At 31.1% G+C, this 13,406-nt stretch overlaps 1 protein-coding gene across 1 annotated transcript in view; it reads right to left on the bottom strand.

Annotated features, from left to right (window-relative positions):
* The window catches only part of LOC129221025 (intermembrane lipid transfer protein Vps13-like), a 185,690-nt gene that overhangs the window by 128,759 nt on the left and 43,525 nt on the right, over window positions 1-13,406 (bottom strand). The window contains exons 13-23 of the mRNA XM_054855460.1: window positions 12,376-12,476; window positions 11,302-11,369; window positions 11,133-11,210; window positions 8,401-8,599; window positions 8,265-8,323; window positions 5,893-6,045; window positions 5,279-5,387; window positions 5,073-5,160; window positions 4,154-4,271; window positions 2,707-2,848; window positions 584-754 (exon numbers count right to left, since the gene is read on the bottom strand). Of these exons, the coding sequence (XP_054711435.1) occupies window positions 584-754; window positions 2,707-2,848; window positions 4,154-4,271; window positions 5,073-5,160; window positions 5,279-5,387; window positions 5,893-6,045; window positions 8,265-8,323; window positions 8,401-8,599; window positions 11,133-11,210; window positions 11,302-11,369; window positions 12,376-12,476 (1,286 nt within the window). The remainder of the gene's footprint in view (window positions 1-583; window positions 755-2,706; window positions 2,849-4,153; window positions 4,272-5,072; window positions 5,161-5,278; window positions 5,388-5,892; window positions 6,046-8,264; window positions 8,324-8,400; window positions 8,600-11,132; window positions 11,211-11,301; window positions 11,370-12,375; window positions 12,477-13,406) is intronic.

The raw sequence follows: 13,406 nt of genomic DNA, 5'->3' as shown, positions 1-13,406 counted from the left end.
GCGCTTCATGAACAAAAGCTTAATTTTTTTCGAGAAATTATTAACATTATTATTGGAAAAACTGTTTCATTACTTTACGGGCCCCCCAGAGCTCCGGGCCCCGGTACTATAGGTCCGGTGTCCCCCCCCAAACGGCGGCCCTGCACACATGTTTCAGTGTGGCAGGGAGCCAGCTCCTATTTCAATGAAAAAAAGTGAACTTTTGGATGCAAAGACATCCAATATTCTCACACTAACAAGGGCAACCATTCAAGTAGGATAATAAGGGGATTGTTGTTGAAAATTTTCAGGCACCTTCCTTGAAGATACCCCAGGCAAGATTTTTCTATCTACAGATTCAGAAATCTTCCATGAAAACGAACGATTATAAGCAATTGAGGTGAAGTTGTGGAAGAATTTAAAAAATCAAACATAAACTTTTACAATATGGAAATAGAAAAAAGGCTGAAATAAACAAAAACTATTGCTCCCCCCCCCTCCTAGTTAGAAAATTGAATTTTAGCTCCTGATAACATCAACTTGATCAAACTACACTTTATAAAATAAATTCAATCACCACATGTTTTACAATTCCAAAACTTACTTGTTCGATTTCAAATTTAAATTCCAAGCTTGTACTCTGAGCAACTTCTTTTACAGAAATAGTTTCCTCGTCACTTTCTGATGTTGATGCATTTTTAACAGTTTCAACAGCTTCTTTTTTCATCTGATGCACAGTTTTGGATTTTATAAAATCAGCAGCTGCAGCTGAAGACTGCATAAAAGAAAATGACACAGGTATCAATTAAAGGAATAAATGTAAAAATTAATTAAATGCAATGACATGCCATTTACATCTTGACCATTTTATATCTCTATTTGGTAACCCCCTAAAATATTATGCTCAATTTATGCTAAATCAGTTACTTAATCGATATTCAGAAAATAATTTTGCAAACAGCAAAATGTAAAAAACAATGCAAGTAAAAAATAATAATAATAATAATACAGGGTTCGTACTCAATTTTAGAATTAAAATGAAGAAGTTTTGGAGGAGTTTTGAAGGAGTGAAATGAGATTTTGAAGGAGTACTAATGGGCTGTCCTTAAATGATGTCACACTTTTTTTTCAACATGTTTGATCCCCTTTACCTTTGTCGCAAAGTGTCCTACTTGATCTTACTCCTTCTTTTGTCACATGTTATATTTTTAAAAACATTGTTATAATAACTGCGTAATGTTACTTTTTTTTCACCCTCTTTCTTCCCCTTGTCACAATTTCATGAACCCCTCTCCCCTCTCAAGGCATTACATCATTTGTGGATGACTTATTTTACAATATCATAACCGCGATTTGCTAAACAATTGCTTTATACCAAAATCACTTAATATTGTACATCTGCCTATGTATTTTTAAATACTTAAACAATAATTAGACAAACTGACTTTTGCCGTTGGGAGTGAGGTGGAGGGAAAAGCAATAATCATTCAACTTGAAAAAATGGCCAAGCACCATTTAGCAAGTTTTGCTTCATTTATGAAGTGTCTTAGTCATCTAATAATATTTTCACCTTCAACTTTGATAATTTCTATGATCAATTTGTAAATCACATCTTTGTGAGGAAAAAAATAAATGAAATTACTACATTAAAATCGCCCTTGTGGCGAAGATAAGTTGTCGATCGAAATATTTCAAGTTACTGTCACAGAGGAAGACTATATAACTATATAGTCTTGAACTAAGAAAGAAGGAGTTCAAACCAAAATGAAGGAGTTTGAAGGGCCCTTCAAAAAAATTTCCTAAATGAAGGAGTATTGGAGGAGTTTTGAAGGAGCGTACGAACCCTGCAATATTTATTTACCATGGAATATTGGAGGGTAATTCAATTTACTATATTTACTTGAATCTAGAGCTGCCAAACTGCCAAGCTGAACATTAGTTACATTTGCCTCCAAAATTCATGCAATTTGTTGAAAAATAAAGCAGTATTCGAAAGTGAGTCAAAATAGTCAGACTTTCTAAATTAGTTATTAATACATCTGGTATTTCATATACCAGATATAATATATAATATATATAATCATTCGGTCAAATAAACAAAAATTTAGACAAGTTTATTTTTAATGAGCACTCCCGAGTTTACCTTTTTAACAGAAGGTTTTAAGCATTTCTAAGCTGCAAATTATTTCTTTCTGATATGAATTCATATGTAGCAAAATGCACAATTCTGACCTTTTCAAGACTCAATTGTTAAAGGAAAGTCCATCAATGAAGATACTGATGAGATTTTGAAACAGTTTAGACTTCAACATAATTGCGTAAAATTACAGTGAAAACTAAAATCAATAATAGCACTTTATCTGTAATATGAACAAACTGATGCAAATGATCTAAGTAATATCATGTAGCCATACATTTCTAAGCACAAATCTTATTCCAAGAACAGCGCAAAGAAATTACCACCTGCACAAGGGTAATTCATTAATAAAACCAGGATTTGTATAACGAACAAGGGCGCACATATAGGGGGGCAAGGGAGGGGGCTTGAGCCTCCCCCCTTAGAAATTAGAATTTTTTTGTTTTTAGTATTTTTTTCTTTCCATGCTAAACCATGGTTAAAATATCTGAGCTTCCCTTACAATTTTGCATATGGGCACCCATGATAAGGAACATTCATCAGTCATTTATAAATTTATCTATAGATGTAAATTGACTGTGAATTCTTACCAAAGTCTGATTATCAAAAGAAACTTCAGGAGGTGGACTACTTTCAGGCAGTGGAATACTTGTCGCTATTTTGATCAGTTGAGAAATTTGATAGTCCGAGACTCCAAGATCTAAACAGGGAAGAACTCCTTCTATTCGCATTCTAAAAGAAAGCAAAAATTACACAGTTGGCATTGTATCAGTTTCATGATATATGAAGTCAATGCTCTTTTCTATTGACTCAAAAAAATTGAGAAAAGAAAAAAACTGCACCTTGCAAAACTAAGTTTAAATCTTTTTTTAAAATACACAATGTGCTAATTTCTTGCTAAATTTGATTACAACATTTTTGACATTATTTTGCACAGAGGGTAGCGTAACGGCACCAGTAACAGACACGCTTAAGACATCGCTCTCAGGTTAACTCAATTTTATGAACCCCCTCAATATTTTTAGACTTGTGGATAATAATATAGAGGAATAATTTTAGCTTCATATTTCAGCTGAAAGAAGGTGCTCGACCCCCTCCCCCAAACTTCATAAATATGGGGAGGGGGTTAAAAAATACATTGAACTAAAAAAACAATGCTACATATTATAATATGCACTAGTAATATGCATATACATTGCAATAAAATAATTATTGACAAAAAAATAAATAAATAAAAACAGCTGGGGAATTTAAATGTTTCTCAATTTGTGGCATTGTCTATGCTATGGCTAATGTTAAATTAAGGGATCATTGAGCACCTTTTTAAAATTTGATTAAGAAGCTAAAACTTGTACAGCATAATACAATTAATAAGTCGAAAAAAAAAATACGGGTGTCCTGGACTCTAGCTGAAAACGAGTTTTTTGAACCACCCTAATGTACATACTGTACTAATGTACCTATACCTACGCTTAACAAGTTAAAGTGTTGCTTTTCCGTTTGATTGATTAAAAGCTCTCTTTCTTTAAATATTTTTTTCTCCTATTTTCAATACACACTAAATAATTTAAACAGATCCTTTTTCAAAAAAATTCCAACTATACAAAATTTTGATTATCAGAATGGGGCCCGGTCCTGATTGGTTCGGATAATCCAAGTCCTACTGTATTCAAGAAGTTGAACAAATGGTCATTAAATTAAGTTTTTCCATATATATATATATATATATATATATATATATATATATATATATATATATATATTTATATATATATCACTCTTTATCTATTCCTACTTAATAGCTGTTTGCATTTTTCCTTTTCATCATCACTTATTATTTATAATTTGTTTAATATTTGAAATTCTGATTGCTTAATTTTATATTTACTTGGCTTTTTAGTTTTGCTGCGTTGCGCATCTATGGGCTCTTGGTGTGGTCTTTTCAATATTTTTCACTTTTATTATTATTATTATATATATATATATATATATATATATACACATCAAAATTACAAAATATACTCAAAAGTTACTCACTGAGGTAGTCGAGGATCAATAGTAACTATTGATTTATGAAAAGCAACGTTAATTGTTAATGGATAAAGAATATGCTTTTTATCGTCCAATTGGCCCACAGATTCCTTCCAATCATCATCTGAAAGTATAGGAAAAATTAGCCATTTTTGTACTTAAAGAATACTAATGTACTACGTATGAAATTTTATATTAAATTGTCACAACTCAAATAAAAAAAACATTGACAGAACTCTTTGAACATTGTTTAGGAATTAGTAATGCCTGATAAATAGAGCTAGACACAAGAAGTTAGAGCTTTATTGTTAATACATAATAAAGCAAGTTTCCTTTTAGAAGACCAGAGATTCTACAAGAGTCTCTTTTAGGTGAATTTTAAATTATTTTTGAGAAGCTCACTTTGCACTCTTATTTTATCTGACCCGATTCAGTCTATAGAAATAGCTACAGTTTTATTTCTTTTCCATGATCATATGTTTAAAATTTTATTTATTTGATGCACACACACATACATACATACAAGGCCACCAAAAGCCAAGGCGGGCTTCATATCAGTTTCATTTCAGGCACTCGATTATCCCCCCTCCCCCCTTCCCAATCTCACCATCTCAATACTGAGCCAGGCCTCTAGTTTCAGACTTGGTTGACGTACCCTCTCAGCAAAACAGCACATACACACACACATATCTACAAACACACATACACATTATAAAAAATTTAACCCCAATCTTGTGAAATTCTTCACTTAATGTTGATGAAAAGAGCCATTTCTCTAATAAACTTAAATGATTTTTTTTTTTTTTTGTCAATTCACTGATTTTCCGTTTTATTATGTTACATGCAGAGTAACCTCTCTTTCCTTTGATGTTATATTAATTAATAATATTTCTATCACGGGGAAAAAAATAAAAAAAATACATACAAGGTGAAGCCAGGAGAATTTCCATATTCTTCAAAGAAATTTCAAATTTATCATAAGCTTTATCTATCATAGTAGATAGGACCTCTGCCTAGTAAATTAAGGTAATTATTATGAAACATAGTTTAAAATGTCAGCAACACAGAAAGTTTAAAATAAAGAAATAAATATAAATATCTGTGAATGTACATATGTATATACACACATACCTCTGTACTTCCATCTCTTATAAGACTTTTAACAGTAGGAGACATTGGGTCTCTTTTATGACTATCCATAGTGAAATTTCCAAGGCTAACCACAATAAGATTAGAATTTCTGAAAATACAAGTTCTTCATAAGAGTTTTGCTACATTAATATAATTTAGCCTTAAGATACATGACAAATATTCACTAGTTCAAAATGAAACAAAATATCTATTTGAAGAATTATACCAAAGTACTTAAACTTGCGTAAAAAAAAGAAATACATCATGATAATACACAAAACGGATACATTTCTAATACTTATTATGATTACACAGTGAAACACCGTTTTTTATGGAATTGATTAATAGGGTTTGAAAGAATCCTATGAAAAAAACACATAAATGAAAAAAACATAAGTTAATGTGTATTAGATGAATCAAATTGGATTTATGTCTTCACTGAAATAATTTAAAAATTTCTCATAAAAGATCAAAACTTAAATAAGCTGTAGAATAAAATTTAGATATTTTATGGCACTGTTCATCAGCATCAAAATTAGTTACTAAATTATTAAATAAGTCAAAGATTTCAAATTTTTAGAGAAACACAAAATAACAGAAACAAAAGAACTTACTCGTCAAGGGCACCATTTTCAGGTATTATTATAAAAATTGGCTGCATATCAATCTTCAAATCTAAGTACTTATGTAGTTCTATGGCATGTTGTAGACCTAATGCTGACATTTCTTTCATCTCTTCAAACTTTAACATAGCTGTTGCTTGCAACCTAGTTTTGGGAAAAACGGAAATAAAATTAATTTTTCTAATGGATACAGCTGCAAGTTTGTCAGGGGAAAAAAAGAAATTTTTGCAGGTAAAAAATGCAATAAAATATATGAAACCTGCAAAAAAATTCATGGCATAAATAAGAAAGCATGCAAAAGGGATGAACATTTTTTTACTTTCTGTGATTTTGTGCAATATTAAGGCTTTTAGTTAACCCTAGCGTCAATGACCGGGTACCTTTTTGCGACTTTTATCATAATTTTTACCCTTTCTAACTAGGTCTTAGTAAAATTGCTTTTAATCCTTGTTAAATACATGAATGTGAACTAAAGAAAGTTGTAACCATGTTTTCAGAAAAATTTTTGGGGGAAGTTTTTTAGCCTTTAAAATTTTCATACCTATATTCAATAACTGGATACCCTGGTACCCATTACACTGCACATCAAAAAATACCCTTTCAAAATGCTTCTGATACCATTTTTGATGATTCTCATGTAAAATGAGCCCTTGATTCAAAATATGACCACTGTTTTCCCCCATAACTGCCCCCCCCCCCCTTTGATATCGCACCCCCTAATTTAATTCTGTTTTCAGAAGTTACATAGCAATTATTTATATTTGATAGGAAAAACAGCGTTTTATTCACCATTATTATTCTTCTGAAGGGTTATAGAAGTATATAGTTCAAAAGCATGAACATTTGTAGCAAGTTGAGACACTCCCCAAGCGAGTACCCCCCCCCCCCCCCAAAAAAAAAAAATCTTTTGTGAAGATTTTTTAGATTTTTTTTTTTTTATAAAGGTTCATTTTTTAATTTTTTCATTTATTTCCTTGGTGTGAAACCAAAATAATGGACTCACTTCCCATGCCCGAAAAATTTTTCACGCTGTAAAAAAATAAAAATTAACAAACACTTGAAAACATTGCATATTACATACCAGTCACACTACAGATCTTAGACGCAAATAAACTTTCAATATTATTGAAGTTTATTCCAATCACATTTACAGATATAATTAAGATTTTAAATGAAATTAAGTATACTCATAATATGGATTAATATATTTTTCATATTTCAGAGGGTATTACACCCATTGTTTATCACCATCCGATCAAATGCCTCGAAATTATCAAAAAATGTGATCAATCGTGTCAACATCAGATTTTGTTTTGTCATAAAACAAAATAGTTGTGACTTTTGGTTGCTCCAGAGTTGCTTTTGTTATGATGTGAAGTGGAAAACAATATTACGGCTTTTTTTTTTTCTTTTTGTTGATGTGCAAACATATTGTTACATCGTTAGTGATACCGAATTAGAAACTTCGTATCTCTCGATATGCAGACAATAATATTTCAGTTGGAATATGTGATCAGTCTTCCTTTCTTTTTTCTTTTTTTTTGAGTATACCTACAAATGTCAGACGGCATGACAGCAAAGGCTGAGCACATGACAGTGAGGATAAAAATTACATATAATAGTTTTCAATGCAATGGGGCACATATATGAGCTTTGCCGGCCCCATGTGGTCCGCAGGCCGTAAGTTGGCCATCAATAGTATTAATAAATGAAATACTAAGAATTCACTATGAAACACCAAAGCGTAAGACCTAATACATCCAGTAATACAAAAAGAAAAAAAAAACTAGAGAAATACATCTTTTTCTTAAGGACCCCATTTAGCGTATAACGTAAACATAAAATGTTGGAGAAACAATAAGCCATTTTGTTTTTTGGGAAAAGCAAGCTACACACATTTCCCAAGATGAAAGGGGAAGAAAAAATTTCAATTAAATAGAAGAGGCGCCTTAAAAACAAATATTTTCCTGCTCTAAATCTCCGAAATTCAACATGGGTACCTGGGTACCCGGTTATTGAGAGTAAGGGAAAATTTTGGTCATTGATGATAGGGTTAAACACTCAGAATTTTGGCACAAATATTGTACATAGTTATTTTGGATTATGTTTCGTCAACCATCACTAAATACATTTTTATGTTTAGAAAATTATCATTCAGCATATATGCTACTGTTGGAGTTGATTCAAATCAAATTGCTACTTTGGACACTTTTGGATAACCTTCTGTTTTATATTTTAAAAATTGAATTCACTGTCTTCCTTCAAACACATAACTCATAGATTGTATTGTAGGCAATAATTTGAATTTTTCTACAAAACTTTTGACGGATTACCATTTCAAAACATAGTTATAAAGTGCTTACTGTTGTAATGCTGTTGTTTCAGGTGGTTTGAACACTTCTGCTAAACTATTTACAGTAACCTGAAAAAGAAATTTTGATTTTAAGTTTCAACAGATAGATTACAATATACTTGGAAAATATTTAAAGACAAACTTACTGCATCATATGTGATGTCTAATGGCTGAGCTTGAACATGCAATCGCTGATCACAAGATTCATCTAAAGGATTTGTTTCAAAATATATCTGAAGTAGAGGTATATTACTTTTGGATGACAGACGAGAGGTAGCGATTGTAGGAATTCGCTTTTTTGCAGGTATGCCTTGAACTACAAAGCTTTCAATTTTTGAATCAAAGCTAAAAAAACAGAACACAATTCAAATATGAGTGATACAAATAAAAAATGATTAGTTAATATCTTGTAATTTGCAAACATAATTTAAGTGCCACTTCTGACACAATAGCTTAATACCGTATTACCCAGCATTATACGGTAAGCCGGAAAAAAGCAAGGTTTACCAGCATGCCGGGAAATTCAAATTTGCCGGCATGCCAGATAATTCAAGGTTTATTTTGCAACAAAACAGAAGTAAATTCCCCCATTCAGTCCTAATCAGAAAGCAAACCACAGTAAGGAAAAAGTAAACAAATCCCGAAAGTAACCTTCTTTCAAAAAAAGAAAAGTATTGCATATAGTAAGTGCCTGTTATTTATGGTAGGTCATTATTAATGGATTTATTTATATGCCAATAAAATAATCAATTCAGAAGCAATCATAGTAACTGCGATTTGTTCATATTTTTTTTAATAAATTATTTTAGGTTCCTTTTAGAGAAGTAAGTTTAATTTTCATTAATTGAAGAGCTATGATAAATTCTTTAGCACTGGTTTAGGGGCGGTAACTTACTGCTTACATGTTTGTTTACTTAATTTAGTTTTTATAAAGTTATTCGTTATTAAACAATATTTTTCTTGTTAAAATAACAAATGACATTGTTAGTAAATATTTTTACAAAATTAAACTCTTTATTAATATTAATAAGATATGTATAGAACTTATATTCATTTTTAAGATGAACATTTTTTATATTATTTTCTTTTCCTAACTTCGATTTTTCTGGCATGCCGGAAAAGACCAGGCAAGTGTTTTTGAAAATCTGGTAACCCCCAAATTTTGAGGCATGCCAGATAATGCAGGGTAATACAGTTTGATATTTGCCACCCTACATACAAGGGAAGATCAGGAAAAAAAAAAGCTTACAAATCACAGCATTTGAAAACTACATATTGTGAAGACATTTTGTTTCCCCAGAATGGAGACAGATCACGCAACTTGCCGTACAGCTGGTATGCGGGTACTTAGTGAAAATTCACAGACTGTTCAGTTCAGGACGATTGAAATGGTAAGACATTTAGAAAATTTGTCTTGAGAGCAGAACTGTGATTAGATTTTCATGGGCAAAGAATGTCCTCAAAGGACCAGCCATGTCAAGTGAAGATGTCATCTTCCGGCATGTCAATGCTGGCCGATGAATATACTACTCAAGCAATGCAGGATTTAACGAATAAATACCTTTGTACTGAAAATTAAAATAATCAATTAACCAATGTTGTGAAGCACAAAAATTGCAAATTACTGCAGACACATGTTTTGGTACTACAAGGAACACCTTTTTCAATGCAAAGAATCGTGAGATTCAGGATGAAAAGTCTTACAAGAAAAGCCACTTCCTTGTAACAGGGAAACATGTGTCATCAGTAGTTTGCAATTTTTGTGCTTCAAAACTTTGGTTAATTGATTATTTTATTACAGGTTTTATTGCAACGGTTCGGGTGGGAAATCTAGTGTCGCCTATTGTAGAGCCTAGATTCGGCACTCAGTGACTATTTCCTGTTTCGGAGGTTGAAAGAACACTTAGCCGGCACATGTTTCTCTTTAGACAGCGCTGAGACCTGACTAAATGGACAGGGACCAGATTTCTACCAAGATGAGATCAACAAGTTGGTTCTGCGTTCTGATATGCATTAGTTGTGACAAGCACATATACTTTATATCACACAGAAGCCAAAATGCTAAAAAGGAGTAAAGAATATAAAAGATTTTTTTTTTAACCTTTGGCGTGACATAGTTTAATGCTTTCAAAAGCAATGTCTCTAATAAACAATATGTAAGGTCGTCACATGAGGGACAAAAAGACACTTAAATTTCTTTAACATTTTGTCACATCTCTTAATATTTTGATCAAATAGGGGTAACAAATTTTTTAATCTATACGTTTGATACAAAGATACTCCTGACACTGTTATATTTTTATTAAAAATTTTTGTTATTTAAGATTGAATTTATTTGCATGCATCAAATGCGGGGCATCCAAAGTCAACCTCTTTGTAAATTGCTTATGAATGAGTTTGTGCTCTAATAATATATTAATGTTAATAAATTGTAGCTTTTGCGAGCAAAGGTCACAATGAAAAGAAAAAATATTTCATTTGCTGAGAAGCAATAGTTTAAACTGTTGAAAAAAATTATGTACTGGGTCATTCCATCAAAAAGGAGTCACTTTGTCCCACATGTGACAATTCATATATTTCACTAAAAGAGTAATTATTTAAAAAAGTAATGACAAAATCTTTTGCTCAAGGAATCCCACATTCGTTTGTAATTTGTTAAGCAGTAAAATTTTTATCATCAGCTTTTTAAATTATTATTTTGAATAAAATATATGAGGCGTCACCTGCTAGACAAAATTAACATTTTCTGTCGAATCTACCATTACCATAAAAATAAATCCAGCAAAAAGCTTTTTTTTTTTTTTTCATACCAGAAATACGATTTTTTCCCCATGAGATGTTTTGAGTAAAACTAAATAAGAGAAATATAAGATTTTACCTTAAAGCTTGCGCGGATGGTCTTTGCTCAATACAAGCATAAACTTCTTTCAAATTCACTTTCAAAACTTGGGAATCACTGTAAAAACATTCAATAGAGTTAGCTAACAAAGGCTGTTTTTAGTTTAACCAATATCTAATGATTAACTATAATACAAAGTTGCATTTACCTTCTTGTTTCATCTGAAAGCACTAGAGTAAGATTGTGCAGAAGAAACAAAAGTTTGTTCTCAATGAACTAAAAAAAAAAGATAACACATCAAAATTTTTAAAGGTTAAATATTTTGAGAGTTGCAAAAATTTTAAAAGGGCCAAAGTGCTGACCAAAATACTAGAAAAAATATATCCATTTTTTCAAAGAATTCTAAAGTTAAAAATCAATTTACAATTTACTACATTCAATTAAAATCAAAAACATTCAATGCAGTAATTTTGTTTTAGTAAAATGAGGGGGGAAATCTTTTCCTTAGAATGTACTTTTTATTAGTACTGCTGAATATTGAGTATAAATATTTCTTTTCAAGTTCAAACAGTTGAAGAGTATCAAGAAAAACAATTGCTTTCATCTGATATTTTGCTATACCAAATATAGTCTAACAACAGTATTAATAAACAAACAGCAAGAACACTTTAAATAGCAAGTTGCATGTTTAGCAGGTAAAATACATTTTGTGTAATTGAAAAAAAAAAAAAACTTTCTTTTTTGAGGCAAAGTAGTTGTAGTGAAATTTTTTAAAAATATTTTTATGAGATTTGAAAGTCTGCTTTGCAAGTGCATAGTCATGTCGTCAATTCAACTAAGTAATAAAACTGAATGGAGCCAAGTCTGGTGAGTAAGTCCAATGTGAAAAATTTTCCCAAATAAATGCCGCAATTGCTTCCTTGACCAGTTTTGCTGTGCATTACAACAAATGAAATCAACCAACAATGCCTGTTTTAAAGACATTATGTTTCATACAAATTTAAATTCAAATCATCACTTGCTGTAAGAAGAATTCAGTCTAAGTTTTTTTTTTCTTTGCCAGGTTTCAACAGATTACACCTTTCAAATTTACAACACTACTACAGAAAATACCATTGAAAAGTTAATCAACAGTCATTATGATTGTAAAAGAATTATTTTGGACAACTATCTTAATTTAGCAGGAAAGTGATGATGGTAAATTTAAAAAATAATAAGTAAAATATTTATTTTACTTATTTTTTAAATTTACCATCAATATTTAAATAAATAAACAATTTACCTCCTTAGGGTATTCAGTAGCTACAACCTGTTCCTGATAACCAATTGCTTCATATAATTTTTGCTTCTCATCAGCTGTCATGGCTTCTTCTAGTTGCTTTGCTATTAATTGATGAATTTCGAATTAACACAAACAGTTTTGCTTAAGTTAAATGATTTTTTCATAGCAATACAGTGAAATCCCGTAACAACGAATATCAATACAATGAAATTTCCGTTTCAACAAAATAAATTTTCAGTCCCAATGTAACTGCTGTTACATTGCTTAAATTCCGTTACAGCGGACAAAATTTGTGGTCCCGTCAAGTTCGTTGTAATGGGATTTCACTGTATAATAATAATGCAAGTATATAATAAATTAAAATATTCCTGTACTAAAAAAAACTGAACACATGTTTCATTAAAAGAAACAAAATAATCCAACACTTAATATCCTCTACAGAAAGAGGCCTCATATTTTCAAAGGTTTTTATAAAGTACAGTGTTTCCAAAAAAGAAAAAATATATAAAGTCAATTTGCAATAACTCTAAGTCTGATAACTCAAACATTACTATAACTCGAAGTTAACTGAACTTCTTTTAACTCAAAGTTTTTTCAAAGATGGCTCAAAATTTATTTCGAAAGAATGGGAGGGAAAAAAAGGAAGAAAGAAACAAATGACTACGAGAGAAAAATTCATTCACCTTCGCTTGCAATTCCTGCACATTAGACCTCTAAAGCAAGGATAACACCTGTTAAGCCAATGTGCGATAAAGGAGTTACACGTGCGGAAACGAGTATAGCTTATTTTCATTTGTTATACTGTACTGTTTACACTTACACATTTTGCTGGACTACAAATCTGCTTTTAAGCAGTCAAGTTGTCAACTCAACTGATTCTACCTTTATTCAAAGGCTGACCTAAGTTATGACACGTTAACCTTTATTCTTTAGTTCAATCATTTGCTGATAAGTTCCCGAGAGAGAGTGGGAGAGAGAAAGATGTCTAAGCGAAAGATAAAAACTTTAGATTTAGAAGGTAAACTAAATCT

The sequence above is a fragment of the Uloborus diversus genome, chromosome 4, assembly GCF_026930045.1.
Source record: "Uloborus diversus isolate 005 chromosome 4, Udiv.v.3.1, whole genome shotgun sequence".
NCBI classification, from domain to species: domain Eukaryota; kingdom Metazoa; phylum Arthropoda; class Arachnida; order Araneae; family Uloboridae; genus Uloborus; species Uloborus diversus.
The sequence above is the reverse complement of the archived record's forward strand: the minus strand, read 5'-3'. Positions and strand labels throughout refer to the sequence as shown.